Source organism: Passer montanus, unplaced genomic scaffold (genome assembly GCF_014805655.1).
Source record: "Passer montanus isolate IOZ18808 unplaced genomic scaffold, ASM1480565v1 scaffold22, whole genome shotgun sequence".
NCBI classification, from domain to species: domain Eukaryota; kingdom Metazoa; phylum Chordata; class Aves; order Passeriformes; family Passeridae; genus Passer; species Passer montanus.
The window spans coordinates 2,213,917-2,240,243 of NW_024366815.1; the positions used below are offsets into that span (position 1 = coordinate 2,213,917).

Sequence of the window (26,327 nt, forward strand, 5' to 3'; positions counted from 1 at the left end):
CTGAGTCAACAGTTGCCATTATTGCTGCTCCACCATAGGAGTCCTTAACAAGCAACTGCAATTTCCTAATGAAGAGACCATAAAAAGTAAACAGGAAAATAATTAGGAATAAAAAGATGCTCTGTTCATAATGTTTTGTGTATAAAAACTTCGTTCAAAACATCTAAAGGGAATTTATATAAAAATCTCAATTGGCAAGGAAGTGCCATCAATTCAGTTCTAAAATGCTGAATAGGAAAATAATTCATCATGGCCATAGGAATCCTCTCTTTTTTTGTTTTAAGAAGTTAATATGTATGAGGACCAGAATGGACAGTTTTTTCTACATACTCTTTCTGAACTGCTTCATTATTTTAGGCATTTTCACCAACGTGATGGCAGAATCCTGACCTGGAGGTGTTGGGTCCTGTGCCCACAGGTGGGAACCTCATGGCAGTGACAGCTCAGCCAGGAGCCTGCACCCAGGCTCTGAGCACACAATCTCTCCCTACTGAGACGAATTACCACTGTCCTGTGAGGAGTGACTGAGGATTTTGGGCTTGTCCAGTTTGGGGAAAAGGCGTCTGAGGGGCTGACCTCTCAGTGAGGGAGGCAGCACACTGGAACAAGCTTCCCAGAGAGGTGGCCAATAACCCATACCTGTCAGTGTTGGAGAAGTCAATGCCATTAATAACTTTAATTTTTGGTCAGTCCTGAAGTCTAATTGGCCTGGATGGTTCATTGCAGCCCCAACTGAAATATTCTCTATTTAAAATGCTTATCATTATGCATCAAAAGTGATTTTAAAGAAACAAAAATCTAAAAGCACTGGGGGAAAATGCTTAAAACCACAATAATTTTAGTGTAGGAAAGCAAACACGTAAACTGCTTAGTTTTGTCAGAAGTTTTTAAAGGGCACCAAAAACATTCAGAAACAGGGACTTTTAATACAATAAGCAGTGCCTGAGCATTTTAACAGTTTTCAAACTAAAATTATAGACATGCATAAATGTATATGCTCACATGCACATCCTCTATTCCCAGTGTCAGTCTTGCTTGCCCTCAGGAAAGATAAAATCACCCAAGGTACTAGAATCAATCCTACATAATGACTGTTTTTCCTCAGAGGGTTGCTATTTACTTTGGAGTGTAAGAAAAGAGATCCTATTTAAAAGCTACTATTTATGGGCTCTTGTTTGTTAGTTAGTGATTAATTTTGGTGCAAAATATAAACCCAAGGATGCTTTGCTGACTAGGAGTCAGCACAGAAACAGGGCTTCAGGCATACCAGCTGCTGATCAGTTACTGTTGTGGGAAAAAAAGCATTTTGAATCCAATTGTGTAAAAAAACCCCCAAAACCCGAAAAACAAAACAAAACAAAACAAAACAAACAAACAAACAAAAAAAAACACCAAAAAAACCCAAACCAAAAAAAAAAACAAAACCCAAAACCAAACCAAAACAAAACATCCAACAACAACAACAGAAAAACACAACCAACCAAAAACCTATAGGTAGAAACTTTCGAGTGCTGCCAAACCAAAACAAACCAAACAACAACAATTACAACAAAAAAACACAACCAACCAAAAACCTATAGGTAGAAACTTTCGAGTGCTGTAATAGAGAAAATTCAGCATCAGCTCAAATCTCAGACTGAAATAGCTCATTGAGGACATTGGACTGTTCTGCACAAATCAGTTTATTCCATTGATTCTATTGTGCTAATTAAAGGGAGAAAGTATTCTGAAGCTGTAGGATATTTAACATAGGTCCTACATTTCAGCTTTTAAAACAATTCCTTGAAATTTTTTCTTGAACAAGATGATTCAAAGCTGTTTGGCTTAAATATAATCTAAAGAAAATGTGCTTAGTGTATTTTATGCTTGATCTTCCAGGAGTACAGTACCATCCCTCTGCATTAGTGTGCCCTGCTATAATCCAAGATTACACACAGATTATGTGCAGCATGCTTTTAATCTAATATTTTTATCTAGAAAATTTAAACTAGAAGTAACTCTGGACTTAGTAAATTCTATAATTCTGTATCATATAAAATCATAAGTAAAATATAAACAAACATAATTGACATAAAACTAGTCATAATATCATGACTATTTGTTATATAGTAGCTATTAATGATGATCATGGAATCAATAGTTCATGCCAGTTTACAGAACAGTGGTCAAGCCAAGTGAGCAATCAGAACTAACAAATTAACTATTCAGAATTAAAGTCCTCTTAACTAGATTTTTTTCTCCTTTTCCCTGCATCTTTTCTCTCTCTTTCTCCTCTTTTAATCACATATTTTCCTTCTCCTTGCCTTTCCTATGTTTTAAAATATTTTCATTTTTTCTCTAATATCTTTGTTAAACACCAAAATAGTGCTTTGCTTTGTGACACTGGAGAACTCCTCCTCATGTCCCTATTTCATGCACAGTGCTACTTCCCAAGAGAGAGAAGGGGTAGGTGAAGGAACACAGGGGTAAAAAGCCGGAGGGGGTTTTTGCAGTCACTTATGCCTACCCCCTTCTTGCTTTTCTTCCCTTCCTTCTCCCCAGCCTTCCTCCCTCCCTCCCTCCCCATCAGCACTTAAAAAATCATTCCCATTCATGTTGTGTGAGCGCACACGCTGGGAGAAATTACAGGGGCTCTGCTCCAGATCGCCTTGACAACTTCAAGGCATCCCTGTGCGTGGGGACTGGTGGCACGGCAGATTTTCCCAGGCCCCCTGGGGAAGGGGAGGGGAGAGGAAGAGAGGAGGCAGAGGTGCTGGAGCCAGCAGCGTGGAGGAGAGAGCAGCGAGCAGGATGAAAGGGGCACATACATCTCCCGCGGGACAATGGGGGTTTTGCTGGCTGACTGTGAAAAGACACTCTGAGGATACAATGCTTTGTGACACATGAAAGCTTTGGGGACCTTTCCAGAGCCCCATTCAGTTCTAAGGAGTCTTGTCAACATCTTAAAATGCAAAGGAAAAAAAACCCTCTCATTTTCTCGTGTTTTAAAAACGGATTTTAAATATTATTTTAGACAATTGTTGTTGTTGGTATGCAGGAAACTTTTGCAGTTTGCTGAGTTTCCATTAATTGCAGTGGGAGGGGAGGCTGCCCAGCAGGTCCCCAGCAAGGACTCTAGAGGTGAGTGCTTGTCTCGCCCTCATACAGCTTTTTTTCATACTCAGGCCTGTCATCCCTCTTCTTTGAATGCTTTCTGCTATACATGCCACAAGCAGTTACAGCTCAAGAAGAGAGGAATTGCAGTTCCCTATGTCCAAGCTGAGAAATAAATTATAGGATAGCAAGAGCAGGAATGAGACTAAACAACAAATAGGAAGTGATGTATTCCCAGCCAGAGGGCACCCTGGGAAGCCAGGCTGGAAATCAGCTTACAAAGATAAGGGCATGACTCTTGCTCCCTGACATACTGCTTTCACATGGTTCACCACTCAATCCCAGAATCAGCCCAAGGAAAAATTAGGATCAAAATATATAATCCTTCAAACCAGCAATCTTTTCTGATAAGGTACGCCCTACACTGACTCCTAGTGACTTTTGGAGTGTGGGAGGCTCAACCTACTATAAGGGGTAAAGTACAAAAAAAAATAGGACTTGGTTAAAGCACAGGCAGGTGTGCCTGCAAATCCTCTAGGAATGACAGTGCTCAGCCTCTGGTCCTGAGTCTATTATCTGTAAAGGGCAGAATAGTGGGAACTGACGGATTCAAAATCTCTGCATTTCCAAACGTTCCTACTAAACTGTACAGGTCAACTGTGCTCAGGCTGTAAAGCAAGTTTGAAATTGGTCTTATCCAAAATGAAAAAATAGATAGACCATTGTTGCTACTTTAGAAAGAAAAAGTAAGAACAGGAAAAAAACTGATTACATTTGCAAAAATTAAATTGACTGGACTAGTATGTAAACATTCATTTTTCCCTTTGGAAGTTATGTTTTAAGTTTCATATTAATACTTTAAAAATAAAATCTGTAACAAATGCTGTCTGAGATATGGGCTGTGCAGTTCGATAACAGATCTAAATTCTCCAAAAATTATTAACTTTATTTATTTTATTGGCTAACAGCATTTGCATTATTTCATATTTACATTACTTGAGGACTCTAAAAAAACCTAATCAATCTTCCATCCACAAATAAGAGGGTTACAGGACTTCCTGTCCGTAAAATTTAAAAAGCTGTCTGTAACTTGCTAGTGTTTACCATTTTCCTCACCATTTTCCTCACAGCATTTCAAGTCATAAATGTAAATATATGATGAACATAATTATCCAGTTTTGCAGATTGAAAAGCTGAGTAGAGAAAGGAATGATGAAATGTTTCAAATGTTGGATTTCTATGCCCAGTTTCTTTCTGTACACTTTGTTCTTCCACTACAATGGCACACACATAAACCAAACAATTCAGTGTGTGAATCTAGTGATGTCTGTTTGCAACCCCTCTTGTGGGTACAAATTTTACTGACTCTAATGGTCTCTGCCAAAAGGGCAGAAAATGAAAAACTGAACTGAAAGGGTAAGTATGAAGCATGTGTTTGGTTTTATACTTTGAAGATTTGATCAGAGCTTGGAACCCATCCCTGATCTCAGCCACATCAGGCACTACAGTGTTTTCACTGTAGCTCCAAGAGAATGCATCTCCTCCTTGAGAAGACAGACAGAAGTATTATATATCTACAATAATTTAAAAAACTTTTCATTTTGCCAGGCCATGATTTCAGTTTCCATATTATTTATATTCCTGCAGTTCTCTTGCCTTATTTTAAATGCTTTCTCCTCTGAGACAGACACCCAAAGTGGTAGTTGGTAAACATTTTTTATATTCTATATGTTCAAAGGTAGCATCCATATAAATGTGTGGGCAGTTTTGAAAGTATGGATTAGGCAATTCCATATAGGAGGAGATAATAAAGCTAAAAGACGCTTTTCTAACCCCTTTTTTCATTCTGCACTTTGAAAGCTTGATTGCAACAAGAAGCATGAGCACTGCTTTGAGGCAGATGGCCCAGCCCTCCCAATGGAGTATGGGCAAATATCGAGGAGAAGGAGCAGTGGGATATTTCAAGGAGAAGAACTAAGATTTAACTGCCTCTGCTGGAAAGAGAAAGAGCATTTCTATTTCTGACAGCCCTCATGAGACATTTCTCAGACACTCAGAGCTCTTTCCCTGGCAGAACTACACCTTCTATTAGAAAACACATTGCAGCCATTCATCAGTTCAATCTGATGAGCAAACACTATAGAAGATGCCCTAGGGAACATCCTAATATTCACAGTAGATCCAAATAGAGCCAAGAATTAGGATTAATGTTGCAAGTTCTGCAAAGTTCATGAAAGACTATAAAGGCTTATTTGTGCAATGATAAGGATTTTCTGAAACAGGTTAACAGCATTTAATCTGTTTTAAACTCCCATGGCTTGGGGCAGAGGTGATCTGAGGTTGCCCATTGGTGCACTTTCCACTTCATATATGTTAATTGTCGCAAACATTATCAACATTACTTGAGAGTACTTGCTTTTCTATCTTAAAATTATAAATTACGTGCAGCACGTTTTTCAGACTATAGTAACTACATCAATCAGAAATCATGAATTGTTTCACTGGAATATAGGGAGTGCCACACTGCATCAGACCAATAATCTTTACTTTGAGATTATGACAGCGGCAATAGGAGCTGCAAATGAGGGACATCTTGCCTTGGGTACCTTTAACTGTGGTCATCAAAACTCTTCCCACAGAACTGTTTTCATCATGCTTAGTTCATACTCTTTGCTCACAACTGTATCAGGTGAATGTCGTTGTGCTTAAATTCACCAGGAATTGCTGCTCTGGATAGTAAAGCCTCAGGGAAGATGGGAGTCCGAGCAGTAGTCTACTACATGAGCACTACAATCATTGCTGTACTGATTGGCATAATCATTGTGGTCATCATCCACCCTGGGAAAGGTACGAAGGAAAACATGCACAGAGAAGGCAAAATTGTGCAAGTGACAGCAGCAGATGCCTTTCTTGATTTAATCAGGTATGGCTATGATATTACAACTTTTCTGTACCAACATCTATGACAGTAATGTCAGATTCACAGAGAGCAAAAGTAGAGAATTTTAAGCAGTGATTTCATACAGTTGCTAAATTCCTTTCGAAAGTGTGATATCAATATCTCTAACTTGGAGAACACTAAAATGAGATACATGGATTTACTTCCAAATCAAGCTGTTGCAGGGGAAGAAATTGCTTTTAATACTAAAAGGAAGACTCTTTCTTTCTTTCTTTCTTTCTTTCTTTCTTTCTTTCTTTCTTTCTTTCTTTCTTTCTTTCTTTCTCTTTCTTTCTTTCTTTCTTTTTTCTCTTTCTTTCTTTCTTTCTTTCTTTCTTTCTTTCTTTCTTTCTTTCTCTCTTTCTCGCTTTCTCTCTCTCTCGCTTTCTCTCCTCTCCTTCTCTCTTTCTTTCTTTCTTGTCCTCTCTCTCAAAAGAAAGACATTTGTTCTGCTATCTGCATGTGTATTTTTTCCTCCTTCCATAGCACAGACCTTATTACTAAATTCCTCCCCTTTTCTTCCAACTTGCAACAGTTTTCTCACTTCACTTGAACCCCTGATTTACTTATTTATTTTAATTGTACCCACCAATCTGGGTGCATCTACTCATTTTTTTCAATTTATGTGAATGGGAAATAACTTCCAGGAACAGGCAAATAAAATGCTTGAGATAGAGGGCACAGACGTAAAATCTTGTGTTTTTCTTGCTCAGAGAATCTGCAGTACCTCTTTTACAGGGCTAATATGTCACAGATATATTTCAGGGAGTAGGGAAGCTGAGGTTTTGAACTCAGGAGCTTTTCCACAGGTAAAACCACCAAAATTTTGTGTTCCACTAACCCATTTGGAGAATCCGGAGACATGGAGAAAGGCCTCCAAGGATCACGCTGCCAGAAAGGGGGACTACAGAAACCTCCATGAAGAGGTTTGCGCTCAGATTCCTCAAGATTTATTCAGTTAAGCTGCTTCTAAATCTCTCAGAAATGCACAAAACAAAGAAAAACAAACAAACCCTTATCTGCAACAAATGTACACACAAGTGTATTATTACTGTAGAACACTCAAACTTCAGAAAGATTTGGGGTAACCACAACAAGACTAAATCAATTTATAAATATCATTAAGTACTAGGCTACATAAATGCAAAAATTCTTTGAGAATTCAAAATGCATTAAATATTATTAAAATATTTATTAATCTGAATTCATAATGCATTAATAAGTACAAAATTAGAAGTAAGCCCATATAGCTTTGTACATTTAGTAATTTAGCCAATGTACTTCTCCATGACCAGACCTGCTATGCAATACTGAATAGAGAGATTCTAATTGAAGGAAGTATCCAATCCTACATTTCATCCTGGTAAAGCTAACCAGGCCAATGCTACATGCAAAGCTCCACTCACTGTATATGTAATCACATATTATTCTTAGGATACCTCAAAAATTTGGTGTCCAATTCTTTTATTAGCCGTGTCCTTACTAAAGGAATTATTAGCATATTATTCTCATATTTTCTTTCTCTTTCACAGAAATATGTTCCCTCCAAATCTGGTGGAAGCTTGCTTTAAACAGGTAATTTATTTTTTTTTTAAATTTCAAATAAACATGAAAAAGTAAAAAATTAAATGTAACCACATTTGCCTTAGGAATATCATGTTCTTGTACTTACAGCAGAAACATAACTTACATTTGCTGCCAGATGTCAAAAAAAACCAAAAACACCAAAACCCTGAACTAAACCAAACAAATCTACGCTTTGTTTTCAATCATATTGAGACAATAGTGTTTGCTATGAGAAGCAAAGAAAATCTACACAGTCTGGCTAGTCAAAAAATTACTTTTTTCAAAAGGTCAAATTCATAAGTTGACAGCAGTGCTTATTAGAGTGAATTCAGGATCTGCTTTTCTAAAACAGTGTTGTGTTAAACTGGGAAATACTGAGATATTCACCATCTGTGCAAAGACTGGGAGATTTTCAAGGATGACAAATATGCATGGGTTGGAAACAGAAGAAAAAAATTTATGGATATTAACAAAAAAAGCAAATTAAGGTCTTCCTGTCACCTACAACGGAAGTCCTTAGGAGTGCTTTTTTTACATTGCTTCTCAAAATCCTCTATCATTAATTCGGTCTCAATCTCAGCTGTACTGTGGAGAAAATAATAGTTTCATTGTTTTTTTACAAAGGAAGACATTAGTGATTCAGTGAAACCTAGAATGTATCTTTCCATAATCTAATTGCTTCATATTGACCTCACAGATAATCTTGAACTGATATTATTTACCAGTTGCTGTTGTAGCAATAAAAAAAGCTGAATTGTGGAGGTCAAGAAGAACATAAAGTATAAACTCTCCAAAATCCAGCTGACTTACATCTTGCAGAAGAATTGAAATGAAATTGTAGCATTATCTTTAGCTGTATAAACAGAAACCAATAAAAAGGAGTCACTTTCTGCATTAAAGATTTCTAGATTAAAGATTAAAAAGCAAACTAGACCCAGGTCCAAATGCCATGCCTTTGTCTTCAGCAAGGATGCTGATGAACTCAGTACAGAGATGCAGAAGAGCAGTATAGAAATGCAAAAGTCTATATCTAAACTAGAAATAAATTCAAAGAATGTAATGTAATAAAGTACAGGAATGATATGATCTTTATCTCAAAATAATGAAATGATTAGGGCATAAAGTTACAAATGTAGCAGCAAGTATTTTTCATAAATCTCTCGGGTTTGGATATTATTATCTAGAGCTACTGAAAGCAATCAAAGTGTCTTCCAGATTGCAGTTTAAAAAAGATTTGGGAAACTATTTAAGCAGATAACAGGCCATTAATTTGATCTCAATTATAATGAAGGATATAAATGCCTTAAAGAGAAAAGTAGAGACTTCATAATAAACAAAAAAGAAAAATGCATAAAACAAGCCTACTACCAAAACCACAAAGGTTTCTGAAACATAAATTGTACCATCTTTCTTCCATAATATTGCTCATTTCCTCTTTCTTTTTTTAATTTTTTTTTATTTGTTGTTGTTGTAATTTGTTTTCTGTGGGGTTTTTTATCTTGGTTTTTTAGAGGGAGTTTTGACTTTGGAGAAAAAATAGAGTTTTTAAGATGACAAAACTGAAATAGTTGAGTAGGGAACTGTAAGAATTTTAAAATTTGTGGAGATAGTAATGGAAGTTGCTGAAGGATTGGGAGTACATCAGTTGATATTTTTATGAATGACATTGCCAAAAGACATTGCCACAGTTAAGCTTACAGATAACAAGAAAGTCCTAGCACTTTGTGTTGAGATATCAAAAACAATGCCAAAGAAGGTGATAAGACCCTGGCACAACACAATAGTGTTGTACAAAAGTCACAGCAACAAAACTACTCAGCTCTTGCACATGTTGGCATGTTTGGTTACCTCCTAGTAGCTCTTCAACACACGTGAAGTAAACATTTAGAAGTTAAGAGTAATTTCTGCTTTGACACAGCGAATTATCATCAAAAAGACCAAAAATGTTCAATTCAGCTCTAGGATATGCCTTAAGTGACAGAACACCAAGACACGAACTAAGGCCAGAGGAATGTGGCAATTTAGAAAACTGAGCATATTCCGTTTTCTTCATTCATAGATTGGTGCAAAATGAACGTAGTCAAGAGAGGAGTTGCTGGAATTACCAAAACAACAGAACATATAAAGCAAAAAAAAATACTGAGAAACTATTCAAGTACAAAAAAAAAAGTGGTAACAGAGCTAAATAAGATAAAAACATACAAAAAGAAATGGAAATTCTGACTGCTGAATTTAAACTGGAAATTAGTGATGTTTTTAACCCTACAAAACTTAAGGTTGAATTCCTGAAAATATCTTCATTTAGGAGTTACAGGAACACTTCAGCAGCTTTCCAATACAGTTTAAAAATTCTTTTGATAGCATTCTACTGTAACAGAAAACTTAGTTTGGTAACTAGCAGTTCTAAACCTATGTTCTTAATTAAAGATGTCCTGTACATTATGTTAAGTATCTTGTATTTCTCATGTGCTTTAAAGCTTAAGGGAGTTTCTAAAAACAATCTAGAAAAACAGGACATATTCAGTGAAAGTTTTTACTGACTTTCAGCAGCAACTGACTTACTGAAGTACCAGGATTTTAAATTTGTCATACCATTACTTTTTGAACTTGGTACCAAACCCTAGATTTTTACATAGAAGTTATTTTGATGGACCAGATTCATTTAAAAAAGATCTTAGCTTACAAGTATGTGTAATATTCTTAGGTATACAGATGATTTTGTATACCTGACCCCACAATTTTCTTTCCAAATGTTTCCATCCATTATTTCGTATGTTTATCAGGAGATTTATGAAGAGGAATGAGCCATCTGGCACAAATCTGTTTGTGTAACACCATGTTTGATGGTCAGAACACGGTACTTCTCATATCTGTCCATGCTCAATGGTGTAACAACATCCCACAGCTTCACACACCTGGAATTTATCACTGGAATATGCACTGCACATTTAAATCTCATCTTTGGATAGATCAGATGTGCACATTATGTCTTACAGCATCCTTAGGCAGGTTTCTTTCCTAGTTTGTACTGGAAGGCACTGGAAGGTGTGAGATGAAATAGAGAGCATAACCAAAGTGGAGTTAGCAATGCTTTTATACAGCTGCTGCTGGGAGACAAAGCCCTGGAGGGAGACTTAGGACTTATCTAGGAAGTGTCTTCCTAAATTTTCTACTGTTGTTTTTTCAGTTGTGTGGCCCTTTGTATTCCCTTTCCTGTTTCTTCCCAACAAGACTGTGAGGCAAAGCTGCCTACCCTTTCTTTTACTTCTCTTCATTCTCCTTCTTTGCACCTTTTCTTTCCCAGGTATTTCTGTTCCTGGGATGCATTTTTTCATGACCCACATACATCCATTCAGTTTCATTAGGTGATTCCAAACCTTTGCTTAAAGTGGGAGGGACTTGGCTCCTCCAAATTCCACCTGGAGATTCAGGGATTTGAGAGCTATGGGGAGATATGCCAGACAATGAAGACTGAGACAAAGAACTCATTGGGTACCTCAGCCTTCTCAGGCTGATTGTTAAAAAGCAGATTATTAATCTAAATAACATGTTTTCTGATGATGGATGTTTCCACATGACCTGTCATGACATTCACTATGCACAGTTCAAATGAGGCTTTTGTGATTTTTATGAGAAACAAGAGAATCTGAATAGATTGACTGCAGGTGAATAATCCACACTTAACCTAAAATTAGATTACTTTGTTCAAATTTTTCTCTGTACCCCTGCATTCACCCCAGTTTTGGGAGATCTAAAGAAATCTTTAGGTTTATCTTTCAGCTCTGGCCACTATTTATCTCCATTTCTCTTTCTTTGCTAAATTAAAAAAATTCTGTCTAGCCTGCAGCTGAACAATAGTGAGCAGTCTGCTTGTTAAGCAGATACTGCTTCTTAGCTGCTTGTCCTTTGTGCTGTGTTCTGGAGGTCTATCAAAGGGCAGAAGAAACACAAGCAAACTTGCAAAATCAAGGGAAACAGAATCAATCTAAAAATTTGGCAAGGGTCATTCTGGTGTGAATAGGTAGAATTTTATGCCAGCTGAAGCCTAAAGAGCTGCATCTGACAACTGCATTTCTTCTGAGATATTTTTAATTACATATTATTTCCTGAACTTGTCATTATCATGGGAATTGTAAGTGTTAATCACACATCCAGAAATGAATACTAACTAATATATGGTGTCTATTCCTCATGATAATTTTTGATAGTTGAGATATATTATGACTTGTGTCATCATCTCTTACACTGAAAATTTAGAATGTGTTCACACATATCCATATGGAGAGCAAAGAAAAAAAAAACAATAAAGAAGATGGACTATCTCTATCTTGTTTTAATTTTTTAGGGTTGCATTTAAGCAAACTTGTTACTTTTAAAATCATTATTCACCAAATGCTGCATCATCATACAGACTTAGCGCAGACAGCAGTAATGACAGAGTAAATTATGACAGTGAATTATGAACTTTCAGAATAGCTACCATTGCAATGACCTTTTCTGCAAGTCAAATCAATGGGATATGCTGCCAGGTTATAATACTGCTTCTTCAAAAGTCCTTCAATACATCCAAGTCAATTGATGGGGTATCTTGTATAGCTAATAAAACCAAAATAATAATCAAAGTGTAAACAACTGATTTATTGCATTATTCAGTACAAAATCTATATTGTCTATTTCATAGTAAGCTAATTAAAATTAATTTTCCAGTTGATCATTACCAAATCTTGTAAAAAAAGTCCAGACGTGTTTTACTTGCAGGTATGATTGTTCATAGAAGGCTGTTCAAATTAACACATTCAAATAGCATTTATCTTGCTCCTCAATTGTTCTCTGTACATGAACTTAGGGAAAAATTATGAGTATTATACATCTAAAATCTTACCAGGCAAAAATACCTCTTCCTGGAGGCCTAACAAAATTATATCCTCCCAAAATTATAGGACTTCAGTAATATTGCCTAGCCTATCCCATATTATCAGTGCATGGACCTTTGTTCTCTCTTCTGAGACCCTTAAGCCTACAATGAGTGGTTTATTTTGCCTAATTTCTTCTATTTCTGAAAGTTGCAAAGGAACAAGCATCAGCAGAATCACAATTGAGTGAAATTAAACTGTCAATTTCAGCTACATTAAAAGCTGATAACTCTGACTGCCACTGAGACAGAGACCTGCTGAAAATAGGAATATCATAAAAGCTCAAAAAATTAACTCTTACCACCTGTTGCTCTGCAGAGCATTAATAGTCAACCCTGCTATTAACTCATCTATTTCAAGGCCATTTCTAATATCTTGAAGGTGGTCCTTCATCCAGTCACTTCCTGTAATCAGTTGGCTTTTTCACCATTTCACACACAGAAAATATGTTTTGTGGTGGTCAAGCAATCTCATGTTTTGCCTTTCGTGTCATCTGAAAAAAGCAATAGTAAGGATAAAACTCAACCAACACCTCACACTTTTTTCCTCAGTGAATATATCCCTTGTGTTCCCTGTATCTGGTTTGCCTTGATTTCTTTTGCTTCACCAGGAAACTTCTTGTGGCTTTTGCTAGACAACTTTGCATAAGACAGATTCACAGCAGGCATATCCACAGGGATCACCTGGTGCTCAATCAGCTATAATGGAAGAAAGAGCAGCTCAAATAAATATTCCAGTGGAAATAAAGTTGCTCTGGTTTCTGTTGCTTAGATTACTACTTTGAATCTCACTCTAAATAAGATGTTTCTCCCCTGCTCTGGAAGAGGTTCCACAAAGACTATTCTCTGTAGTAGTATTTCTGAATACTTAAGTCTGATGAATAAGGTGAGAGAACAGAAGAGACCTATATCTCTGTGGGCCACTTTAGTAGCTGAAATGGAGAAGGACTTTGCTGAGTTCTTAAAATCCATATCATACCCCAAAAGAGACTTAAGTAATTAATTAAAGGCGAGTTCCTGATGCAACAGAATTGCAGAATGAGCACAAAATGAAGGCACATTCTTTTACCACCTAAAATTCTTTCTAACACAGGTTTCTGAAGGTAAAATCTTTGTGTGATTCTACTTTTCCCATGTAGCTCCCAACACCTTCTCAGTCCCCGTCCTCCCCAGTTTTGTAGCCACATGAGTAACTGACCTAATCTGACACGACGGGGGCAATTTTAGACTAATAAAGGTCATGGTGCCTCTGGTGGAAAACTGGTTTATGACTTAGCTCATGGCCTGTTCCAACAGGCAGGCAGCACACATCCAGCTCTGTCCTACAGCTGTATCACACTTTTGACCTAGTCAGGTAGGAATGAGAGAAGAACCTGAGCGTAATGGAGGAGATTCAGAACCAAGTTATGATGTGCTAGGGAAAGTGGGAAACGAAATTTCATAAGAAATTAGGCTTTAATTTCAGACCTTATTGTTCTGGAATAACTCATTAAACAGCTTGCGTTTCTACTTTCATCTATTCTGTGTGCCTGAAATGCAACATAGTTACAGACATTTGCATGGAGGAAGTTGCACCTAATGGTTTTTTCCTATTGAAAAAAAGCAATAAAAATAGAAATGTGACACAATTACCACATCTGGAAACAAAGAAGGAGAATGAGATGAAAGGGAAAGGGAAAGGGAAAGGGAAAGGGAAAGGGAAAGGGAAAGGGAAAGGGAAAGGGAAAGGGAAAAAAAGAAAAAGAAAAAATAAAAAATAAAGACAAAACCAAAACCAAACAAAAAACCCAAAAAAGACAAAACAAAACAAACAAACAAAAAATCAAACCACAGTGTTTGATGTAAAGTGTTAGGCAGTATTTTGACATTCCTGACAAGACAGAATTAAAAACCACTTTATTGAGCACTTATATTACTTTTCCATTTACACTTTAATATCCCCATGTTACTTAAAGAGGCAAGCCCATCCCTTCTTCCCTAATTGTGTCGTTCCAGTCTCTGTGTTCTTCCCTCTCTGACATTTCAACAGCCAGTTGAGTTGATTCACTTCCCCAGGCTTTACCCAAAAACTGGTGACATTTTTTTCTTCGTGAGATTTCTGCCATTTTAGAAAGTAGGATTGTCTCACTAACAGATCAAACAAGAATTAGCACAGGTTGGATGTGAGTGGGTGAGGCAGCAGAACTAGACTTTTCCATGTCAGACAGCTGCTCATACACTCTCAGCTGACTTCTGTACTGCCCAAATCTTTAAAGATTTTAGCACATTTTATTCAAAACTCAAGAATTATCTGACCTTCGTGAATCTTGGTTCTGCTACATATTATGCAGAAACCTTCCATAAATGTCCAGTTACCAGATTTAATCTGAGATTCTGTGAGACTTAGAGCCTTTAGAACGGTACCTCAAATATGTGGAAGGAGTGCATAAAACTATTCAGGTGCAGAAAGTTACATTAAATCAGGCTGGTGTTGAGAGATGATGATACTCAGGTTTCCCATCTTGGTCATAATTGCTTCATTTCACTCAAGTACCTCTGAAGTGTTCAACAGGTCTCCAGATATCAGTCAGGATACTTGGAGCTTTCCTGGTAGCTCAAAAAAAAAACCAAACAAAACACCAGATAATAAAAATCCAAAGTTGTTGAATAACCTCGACACCAACATTCTGCTTTTTTAGTGGACTAATGAGCATCCTGAGACACATGAGGAACATGCTAGTGCTCTTTAGTATTCTTAGTGTTCAACAGAAGTTAACCAGGACAGAGCTGCAGGGCTTTTTGAGCCCAGATAGAAATATTCAGGCTGTAAATTTCTCTTTGGAAAAACATTAGGGGGTGAAAGACTGGTTTTCAAAGCAGACGTTTAGAACAATATTGAGATTTAGAAATTGAATTGTCTGTCCCATAAAGGAACATTTAAAGTATGACCCTTTCTCTAATTAAGAAATGCCGTGGCTTGTACTGCAAAGTAAACTCATGGCTTTGCCATAACAAAAGAAAAAAGAGGTATGTTATATTTAAGTTAGCTTCAGTTTTATTTTTTTAATGCAAAAATATGAAGAAATAAAGAAAGTCCAGAGCACAAGAAAATATTCTCACTAGCCAAAAAAGGACTATAAACATTTTGAATTTTGTTGTTAGGAAAAATAGCAATTTATATAAAATGCAAAGTAAGAGTCAATAGTTTTGTTACAGAATATAGGAGCATGAAAAATTTGCATCTTTGATTTCAGTTTATTTATGAGAAAATTATTTCCAGAAGCTAAAGCTGAAGATTTAGTTTTTGAAGTTAATAGGATTTTTGTTGTTTTCAGGAAAACCAAGTATTCATCATAGCACATTTTACCTAGATAAATAATAATTTAATTTGTGACTTTAACCTTTGTTTGATATGATTCACTGAATATCTATCTTTCTTTTATTTTCATTTTAACAGTTCAAAACCAACTACGAAAAGAGAAAGTTTAAAGTAGCAATTCCATCCAATGACACATCCACAGTGACTTCCATAATAAGCAACGTGTCAGAAGCAATGGAAGCTCTCACCCGAATGAGAGAGGAAATCGTTCCTGTTCCAGGTTCCGTGAATGGAGTGAATGCCCTTGGCTTGGTGGTGTTCTCAATAAGCTTTGGCCTGGTGATTGGGAGCATGAGGGAGCAAGGTCAGGCGTTGAAAGACTTCTTTGATAGCCTTAATGAGGCTATCATGAGATTGGTAGCTCTAATCATGTGGTAAGTGCCTCTTCGATAAATTCCTTTTTAAACTACTAACAATATTTTTTGATCACAGTCAGACACTGAGTAGCAAGAATCTATTTGGCAGAGAGTCAGGCAATAAGATTGTATATACCTTGGAACTTTTTTTCATGAGTGAACCCAAGAGCTGCAACTCTCGGTGACCACAATCTGCACAAACATACCAACTCTTTCAGTGGGTTTCACTTTTGACATGAGAAAAATCAAGGTCTATGGCAGAAGTTGCCACCCTTATCAGACCTATTCTATGTCTTCATAAAGATAGCAGTCACAGCAGTAAGCTGTTGAAGTTTCCTTACATCCTAATCTGAATTCATTAAAAGAAACCGACAAACCTCTCCCATAATCTTATTTCTACACAGCAAGACCTTGTTATCATAATTTTCCAACACAACTGGTTCCTGCAGTTGTGGGGTTTACACATATGTCCTTGCATTGTAGCTGTACTGCTCACACATACACATAATTTTCTTGCTTTCTTTATTTTGTTGGTTAGGTAAATAAAATAAATACCTTTTCCCTCAAGGCATGAAATCTTCTCAAAAATTAAGATTCATTATTCTCCAGGTATAAGGTTAATTATGAAATGAAATTATATTTTGTTTCTTTCTTTACTACAGGTAAAAACAAAATCAACTCCAAGAGTCTATCAAGTAGCACACATATATACTGCCATACTAGAAACCAAAAATAAGTATATTTGCTCCATTAACTAAATCTTTTCTCCTTCATGCGCACATTTAAAATGTTAAAGAAGTGGCTTCAGCACTGAAACAGCACTGAAATAGAACTGGGTGCATGGTATAGCACATGTATATATCAGTTTAGCTTTCATTCACACAGGTAGAATTACAACAGGATTGGCCAAAATAGCTTTTATGTTACACTTGAATTCCAAGGAGAATTCATTTCCCTGCCTGTCCAAAAGGCATCTTGAAATCCTACCCAGATGATGAATCCACTGAATCCCAACAAAAACACTCACTGTTGTGGTTCAATCCAGGTTGAATTGTTAAGAGCTAAAGAGTCAAAATTTTTAACTGCTCCTGAATAGGAGCACGCTAACAGTGAAATTCTGCATTTATGCATATAAACAGAAACAGGATGGATGGGGGACTGAGTCTCTACTTTGTTTTGTAATGCTGTTTTGATTTCTTACTTGCAGGTATGCTCCACTTGGAATTCTCTTCTTGATTGCTGGGAAAATTGTTGAGATGGAAGATATGGGTGTGATTGGTGGTCAGCTTGCCATGTACACTGTAACAGTTATCATTGGCTTGCTAATTCATGCTGTCATTGTCCTACCTCTTCTCTACTTCGTGATCACTCGTAAGAATCCATGGGTATTTATTGGAGGCTTAATCCAGGCGTTAGTCACAGCTTTGGGAACATCTTCCAGGTAAAACAAAGCATTCTAAAGCCGTATCTTTTTTTAGTACTACTGGTTTAAGAGACAATTTTGCTTAATGTTAAGTGTTCAATATTCTAAGTAGTTTGTAATGGCTTGATAATGAAGGATAGAGCTGGCAAAAAATATGCATGGCAAAATGGAGCAGCAAACAGAAAATTCCTCAGGGGATTCCTATTGGCAGCTGACATTTGTGCCCAAAATCCTGATAGCCAATTATGGATATAGAATCTACAACCAAACTGCACTTTTGCTCTTGCAGGTGGTCAGAGTTATGTCACATGAATTTAAAAAACTGTTTGCACATATGACAGAAACATTACAATAAAGCATACATTTCTGTACCATTTAACTGTAAGACGACTGTCAGCAAAAATATTTTTCTAACACAGTCTTCCACAATCCCTCTTTATTTTTGGCCAGTATTTTATCAACATTGGTAGAGTTTTCAAAGACTAGAAAGTCTGCGATGTATTCAGCAATGTAGGTTTCTGAGACCAAGTAACCTGAATTGCTGTGTCTTGGAAAACCTCTTTATTGTGGTGTGATCAGATGTAGAGATTCAGGTCTGGCTCAGACAGAGTTAACTTTGTTCATAGCTGCTCATATAGTGCCATGTTTTATATTTTTAGCCAAAACAACCATAATCACATGCTGACATTTTAGCGATTGCTAAGTATTTGCACACGATCAAGACCTTCTCTGACTCTCATTCTGTCCCCACAAGTGAGTTGAGGGGTTCACAGTGGGTTGGGAGGGCACATGGCCAGACAGATGAACCAAAATAAATAAATTGATATTCCATGCCACATACGTCATGCTCAGTAATGAAAGGGGGAAAAGGATTTTAGGAAGGCTGGCCACATATTACTCCAGAACTTGCTGGCCACTAGTCCATCTGTGGGAGTGGTGCCTAAGTATCATTTGTATTGTTTTGTTTTCTTCTACTCTTCTTTCAGACTTCTCCCACACTTACTAAACATTTTTATTTTCAACCCCTCCATTTTCTTGTTCTTACTGTTCCTTTCGGTTTTGCCTGTCCCATCAAGGTGTGGCGGCAAATGAGTGGCTGAGTGATGCTTAGCTGCCAACTAGCCTGTAGGTGGGAAAATAATGCAACCATCAACCAAAATGTCCTTTGCATAAACAAGAAAAAACAAGCTTGTTACTGAAGGTTTGAATAGTCCAACTGGTATACCTTCAAGAAAGCAATGCTTAGGGATGATTCAATCACAGCTCCATGACTTAAAACTGAGAAGCAGGAATTTTAAATAGATTCCTGTGCCTGACAGAAGAACCTTGTTAGACAAAACAATAAATTTAAACATTTTCAGATTAGGGATTACATAGAGGATTGCACTAATCAACATTTGGAAAAAGTTTCCAAGTTCATTAGGAGAACCTTCAAGAAATTATTAAATTCAGCATTTGCATAAAATAAAAACTCTATCCTGGTAGATCATGCAAAAACTAAGACAGGCAGTCTCGTGATTATAATGTGACATTCTTCTCTTTCCCTCATTGCAGAATTTATATCATACATTTTCTTTTTTCTTTCTGTTTCAGTTCTGCAACACTACCTGTTACATTTAAATGTCTAGAAGAAATAAATGGAGTGGACAAACGAGTTACAAGATTTGTACTCCCAGTTGGTGCTACAATTAATATGGATGGAACTGCTTTATATGAGGCTTTGGCTGCAATTTTCATTGCACAGGTCAACAACTTTGATCTGAACTTTGGACAGATTATCACAATCAGGTATGGAAACCACAATTATCTACATTTAATAAAAGTACCTTTGTGTTGACCCTTTCCTGGTTTAAGTGGGATTAAACAAAAGTGTCTAGAACTGAAAACAAGAACTGCTACAGTATCATATTATCTGTAATTTACATCTTCTACTCACAGAAGGACCCCCAGCACATATTCTCATTTAGATAAACTTTTAGCAAAACTATAACTTGACACACCTGTTACTATAATAAAGACAACAAGTAGAAAACTTAATTATTTTCAAATTTTCCTTTCTTAAGAATTCATGCAGTTGTTGGGACCTACAGACTTATAGTGAGTACCAGGTAGTTTATAAGGCATGTACAAAGCTGAAGCATAAAGTCATCACAGTGTTGTTGCTAGAATAGGAAGTGTTTTCCTGGTTTCAGAAGACTATCAGGGCTAGCTGCATAAGGAACAGAAATACAATTTTATTACATCAGCTGATGGAAATGGTGATCACAGGTTATGTTTTCAAGTACCCAGCCCTTTTTGTTTGAAATATAACAGCTAACAACCCACTAATTATAGCATTTAATGATAACTCATCTGTTTTACTTTCATTTCGTTTATCGCAATTTAAGGTAAAAGGGTGATGGGTACTTGTGCAGAAGAAAGGAGTGTCAGCAAGGGGACAAGTGGGCATTGTGGAACAAAGACATTTATTACATAGGAACACTGAAAGTTCAGATATAGTGCTCCATAAAACCCACCAGTTTTATTTCAATATTCATTAACATGAGGCAAATCTCTGCCTTCACCCTCCAAGGCAATTATTTCACATTCCATTAATATTTGAGCTGCTCCCTGGCAAACCACCTGAGAAAACAAATTCTCCCTAAACCAGGTGTGAACAAGCATATTTCTATAAAGTCGCTGGACTCCATGACTCAGGGTTTCTGGCAGCTTTCTGTTTTCTGACGCCAGAACACCAACTGCTGGAGACAGAACTTCACCTGGTGTGAAGTTACAGAGAGATGGACAGAGAGCAAAAGTTCTTGTGTTAGATCTGCCAGGACAGAACTATCTCCTCAGTTTTCAACTGCTGGAGACAGACACTTCACCTGGTGTGAAGTTATAGAGAGATGGACAGAGAGTAAAAATTCTTGTGTTAGATCTGCCAGGACAGAACTATCTCCTCAGCTTTCTTTTAACATGTTTGAGCTTGTGGAGAGAGTTTTTTCTATGGGTGGGGACATGTAACTATAATGGTTTTTTCTGGCCCTTGGCATCTAGTTGGGAATTTATCACTAACAAAATTATGTTTCAAGGTTTCTGGATAGAGGTTTAGTGAAACACTCTGGATCAAGGGTCATAGTCCCCTGCAGCTATAGGGTGTTCAGGTAAAGGACTAGGCTCATTTTTTTATTTACTACTGGGTAAATGCCTGCTTGCTTTATATCTCATTTTAAAGTTTGACAGATGATAAGGAGAGCTTTCATTACAGTTTAATTACAGAAATCTGTTAATTGTTCTTGCCATCTCTTTGCACAGCATCACTGCTACAGCTGCCAGTATTGGGGCTGCAGGCATTCCTCAAGCTGGACTGGTCACCATGGTCATTGTTCTCACATCAGTAGGTTTGCCTACAGATGATATCACTCTTATCATCGCAGTGGACTGGTTCTTGTAAGTATTTTTATGGAGTTGTTAAAGGCTTAGACCATATTTAGAACTGAAATAGCCAGGCACATTGTGGCTATACTATGCTGTTTTGCTCTGGAAGTCAGTTGAAAACAGGTGTTAAAAAGAATCACTGTTTCTTGCTGGTAAGGTATTTTCCTAGAGCAGATGGTAAGGGGTGTTGCTTAATTATGGTTCCTTTTGCATGCAAATTTTACATAGAAACCTGTATTGTTCAGATGCTAAAAAAACCTCCAGATACACTGTAATTAAATAAGCAAAGAATTGCTTTATTCTTTTATTTTTCATAGGATGACAATGAAAACCTTTCAGTCAATCAGATACAAAAAGTGGATCAGATCCAACCAATTCATTGCAGCCTTGCTGACTGTCTAATCTAGGAAAGGTTAACCTGTCTACCCCATAAAAGCAGAAATTAAAAATAATTTTGTAACTGACAGCACAAAGTATTGCCCCTATTTTTTTCCATTCGTCTATCTGTGGAAGATAACAGGCACCCTTAAATATATATACCTAGGTCCAGGAAATAAATGAAAGGAAGACTTTTTCAAACCTCTGTTTCATCTAAAACCTATTATTTAGCCTTTCTGGGGGCTTTTACCCTTCAATCTTCTCAAGTGACCCCTGAAAGAAGTTGCCTGTGTTGTTATAAGAACATAATGTCTTAAAATGATTATCCAGCCACCTGTTGTAGGTGGGTGCTTACCTACTGACACTGCCAGTCACTCCTTGTCAAGCTGCCTTCTGCAACTGCTGGGCAGAGCCCTCCAAGAGGGATGAATTTTTGTAGTTTAATTTGAGTCATTCCTGTGCAATTCCACCCTAAATTACACACCATATCTTATGGTCAGGAGACAAACAAACCTAACAAGGTAAATTCTTGCTGGCTTACACGTTTAGAGGATATAAACTGAAACTCTTGATACTCAAGAGGATCAAAAGGCCTCCAAGAGGCCATATGCTCCCTTTGCCATCCTCATCACATGACCATTTCTTGCTGTTAACTTGTTAAGAGTATTAACACATTTTATGACTCCACATCCCGCTGTATTTATTAATCTCTGTAGAAGAATTCATGGCATTAACAGTTCAGATAAGCCAATGTATGTAAAGCAGGTGAGTCATCTGGTAGCTGTTTGAGGGCCATTTTAGCACCTAGTCTGCTTGCTTCCATCCCTGAGCAAGGGATGGAAGTCACTCACTACTTTTTCCCTAGGGATCGTCTTCGTACCACTACCAACGTCTTGGGAGACTCCATTGGAGCAGGAATTGTTGAACATTTATCACGGCATGAGCTGAAGAACAGGGATGCTGAGATGGGTAATTCCGTGATAGAGGAGAACGAAATGAAGAAACCATACCAACTGATCTCGCAAGAAAATGAGAATGAGAAACCAATAGATAGTGAAACCAAGATGTAGGCTAGAGAAAGCGTGAGTTCAACACTACAGGTGTGGGAAAACACACACTTTTTCCAGCGATTTATATCTTGAATTCACCAACTTCATCTATTCCTTGATTTCTCCCTTTAAACTCGCACTGGAAAGAATTAATGAAAATATACTCCAAACTAGCAGCGATCATGGTATATGTTGGCTTCCCACTTAAAAAAAAAATTAACAGGCAACAACACTGGTCCTGCTAGACATATGCTAACTGGGGATAAAAAAAGAGATTGTGTATATGTTACTCAGTCCTGTGAATCTTTTTTTTTTCTTTTTTTTTTTTTGTATGAACTGGAAAGTAAAAACAGATAGCAGAGCCTGAAAATGGTTTTATTTTTTTAAATACCTGTTGCAAAATTCCTAACATCTATAAACACACAATCAACACTCCTAACTTGATAACTGCATCCAGCTAAGTAAATTAACAGGACTTTTGCTATTTTATCTGATTTTTTTTTCTCTAGTGTTATATTATTGTTCAAATAGTAGCAGGAAAATAAAAAGCAGGAGATTATTTGAGGGGATAAAAAGGGGGAAGATATATAAATAAAGAAAAGAAAATACCCCCAAATCAGCACTTTTACCAGCTGAGATGAAATATTTCTGAGAAAGTTATTTTATTTAGACAGTTTTTTGAATTAGATTCAGCTGATCTTTATAAAAATTTAGCCTAGTTGGCTCCCACTGACTCACAAACATTTATATATGCATGTATGTACTTCCAATCTGGATTTGCTCCCTAAATTTCAACATCACAACCCAGTTAAACAATCTCTGTGTGTGCTTGTAGGAGCAAGGCCCTGGTCTGGGACAGAAAATATGTCTTCATCTCTGGATGAAAAAATTTGCACGCTCTGGATGCACTAATGAGCTACTTAATAAGCAATTATAAGAAGGCAATGCCAGCCTTCTACAGAAGGTGCAGAGGGTGAGATGTTCAGCTCCTAAATGGGCTGCATTATGAATCTGAATCCCTGAGACCAGTAGAGGTTTTCTGACTGGAAACATCCCAAATTCTTGATCCACTAATAAATTATAGAGGTATGAACTGGATTTACATTTTCGCATCTGGTGAAGGCTCCCTGTCTTAATGTGAATTTTTTAATTCCTAGAGAGTTTACCAGCAGCACCTGAAAAAGAAGATAAAAGCCTTTAGAAAATAAAATTGATGGATACTTTTGTATTTTTATTAGGAAAATATATGCAAATTGAAAAATAATAAATACGATAATATATGTTGAAATTTTAATTAGAAAGGATTTTTAAAATGAAATATTGTAGGTAATTTTCAGGGAATAGATAAGGAAAAAATGAAAAAAAAAAGAAAACAATGCACTTGTAATATAGTGGCTTTTTTGCTCAAGATTATTCCCTGAAAAGTCCTTTTCTAGAAATATAAATTATGTACTTTACCCTTTTTGCCTTGCATTATTAGAGAGTTTAAACCAGAAAGTTTTATAATGCAGATGCAGTTGGGAGCAAGAAAAACAATAAATGGACAAGCACAATAATTTTTAATTATCTATTTTATGGAAATATTCAGCTTTCTTCTTTATTTGTCTCCTTGCTAAAATAATTCTGATGACAGAAATGAAGGATCCCCTTGCATTGTCCCAGCTGCCATTCAAAAACATTCAATAGGTTGCATTTGTCTTTTAAAGTCCATCAATAAGATGTACAAGTAACTGTAGTGAAAATGTTAGCATGCGGGTCAAAGACAAACCTTTTCCCAGGCAAGATTGGTTTTTGGGACTGAAAATTCCTGTCAATCTTCTCCAGTTGAGTAATTCAGAAAATATGAGCAAGAACTCTCAACCGAATGAAGTGAGCAGGGTTTAATATAGGTTACTGAGCATCAAACCAAGAAAGGTCTAAATGAATCTCTAAATGAATGACTGAAAGAAAACATGGGTTGTTTTTTTTTCATTTCTGGTTTTGTTTTGGTTTTTGTTTTTTTCTTTTTTTTTTGCTAACAGAATGCAAACCTAGGATACAGACAGGCATTTTCTGATAAATAATTAGAGATATTTTTATATAGATACTGTATTCAGAATGTGTGTATAAACATTAACTGTAGAATTTATGGCATAACATTTTAAATTTTTGTTAAGATTTTGTTTGGAAATACATTGCAAAGACAATGTAAAAGGCTGTCTTTCTATGACATCAGCTGAGAAAAATGAAATGTGTCACAAAGAATGTGATCTTTTTTATACTAACGTTGTTTCTTGTGGAAATCAGGCATTATAGAAAGATTCCCTTCCCCATCCCTCACTGGTTCTGCATTGGTATGCACCCAGAGTGGATTGAGAAACATTACTTTGTAGATGTATTTTCAATAAAAATAGTTTTACATTACTGCTCTTATTGTGATTTAGATTTCTTTCAAAGGCTCTGTAATACAAGCTTTGCACAAACTCAGAGAAGAGGAACTCATAGCATGGGATTTCAGGAATTACAGGCCATTTTGTACAGCAGGGCTTTGAACAGGGCTTCCTCACTACAAATACTTAGTTTCATGATCAAAAATAAAGAAGTAAAGGGTGGGAGGCAGAAACATTAAGAATAAAAGGAACCAGTGTTTACACCACCAATGTTCATTCAAATTCAAGTTTATAAATACATATTAACATCTGCAAAATCTAAAAAACCCCAGAAAACAAATAAAAACCCACAAAGCCAACAATAACAACAACAACAAAAAGTGTAATTAGATAATCCAAGCCCCAAATTCAGCTTTGTAACATTACAACCTTCTTGGACTATCCACTGTTATACCCATGAAAGCGATTTATGATGCTGGGTTCATTTGGCAAAATCTTCAGCTAGCAGTTATCATCTAATGGAAATGAATATCTCATAAGAGGCACTGAAAAGATGTAAAAGATACAAGCTGAATCACTTCATCTGGGAAGTTGTGTTGTTTGGAGCAAATGGAGACAGCAGGGGGAAGTCCTGCCTTCCTGAACACACAGCAGCAAAACACCAAACAATGACCTCTACGAATATGTGGTGTTTTAAGTGTAAACAAGTTTTGGGGGAAAAAATTGGAGACTAAAAAGGTTCAGAGAAGGCATGGTGTTACAAGGCACATGAACATAACTTTTAACATTTTTATTTCTAGTTGCATGCATTTTCATTCACCCAATCCAGGTAGGCATCTTTGCTTCTCTGGAACTACTGTCATGATGGAAAGAGCGTAAAGAAAGAGGGCTAGAGTATCACAAAATCAGTTAGGTTGGAAAATACTTCCAAGATCATTGACTCCAGCCTTTGACTGATCAATATTTTGTCAATTAGACCATGGTACTGAGTGCCATGTCCATCCTTTTCCTGAACGCCTCCAAGGGATGATGACTCCAACATCTCCCTGGGCAGCCTGTTCCAATACCTGACAATCCTTTCTGGAAGAAATAAATATTTCCTGATGCCCAACCTGAAGCCATTTCCTCTCATCTTGTCAATTGTCACTTCGGAGGAGAGATGGAAGCCCTGTCTGGCTACGCTCACCTTTCAGGGAGTTGCAGAGGGTGATAAGATTCCCCTTGAGCTTCCTCTTTGAACACCCCCAGCTCCCTCAGACACTCTTGACATGACTTGCGCTCCAGACCCTTCCCCAGCTCCACTGCCCTTCTCTGGACAAGTTCCAGCATCTCACTTGGAGATGTTAGTGGCACAGTGGCCTTGCTTACTCTTCCGTGCCCTCATGCAGAGGGAGGAGAGATGGAAGCCCTGTCTGGCTATGCTCACCTTTCAGGGAGTTGCAGAGAGTGATAGGATTCCCCTCGA

The 26,327-nt window shown here is 37.0% G+C and overlaps 1 protein-coding gene across 1 annotated transcript in view; it reads left to right on the top strand.

Moving 5' to 3' along the window:
* SLC1A3 (solute carrier family 1 member 3) overlaps positions 1-24,901 on the top strand; it is a 64,965-nt gene extending 40,064 nt beyond the window's left edge. Inside the window, exons 4-10 of the mRNA XM_039709950.1 lie at positions 5,812-6,016; positions 7,564-7,606; positions 15,946-16,241; positions 17,431-17,664; positions 19,240-19,434; positions 20,944-21,078; positions 22,310-24,901. Coding sequence (XP_039565884.1) covers positions 5,812-6,016; positions 7,564-7,606; positions 15,946-16,241; positions 17,431-17,664; positions 19,240-19,434; positions 20,944-21,078; positions 22,310-22,514 — 1,313 coding nt within the window. The 3' untranslated portion in view covers positions 22,515-24,901. The remainder of the gene's footprint in view (positions 1-5,811; positions 6,017-7,563; positions 7,607-15,945; positions 16,242-17,430; positions 17,665-19,239; positions 19,435-20,943; positions 21,079-22,309) is intronic.
* The last annotated feature ends 1,426 nt before the right edge of the window (positions 24,902-26,327 follow it).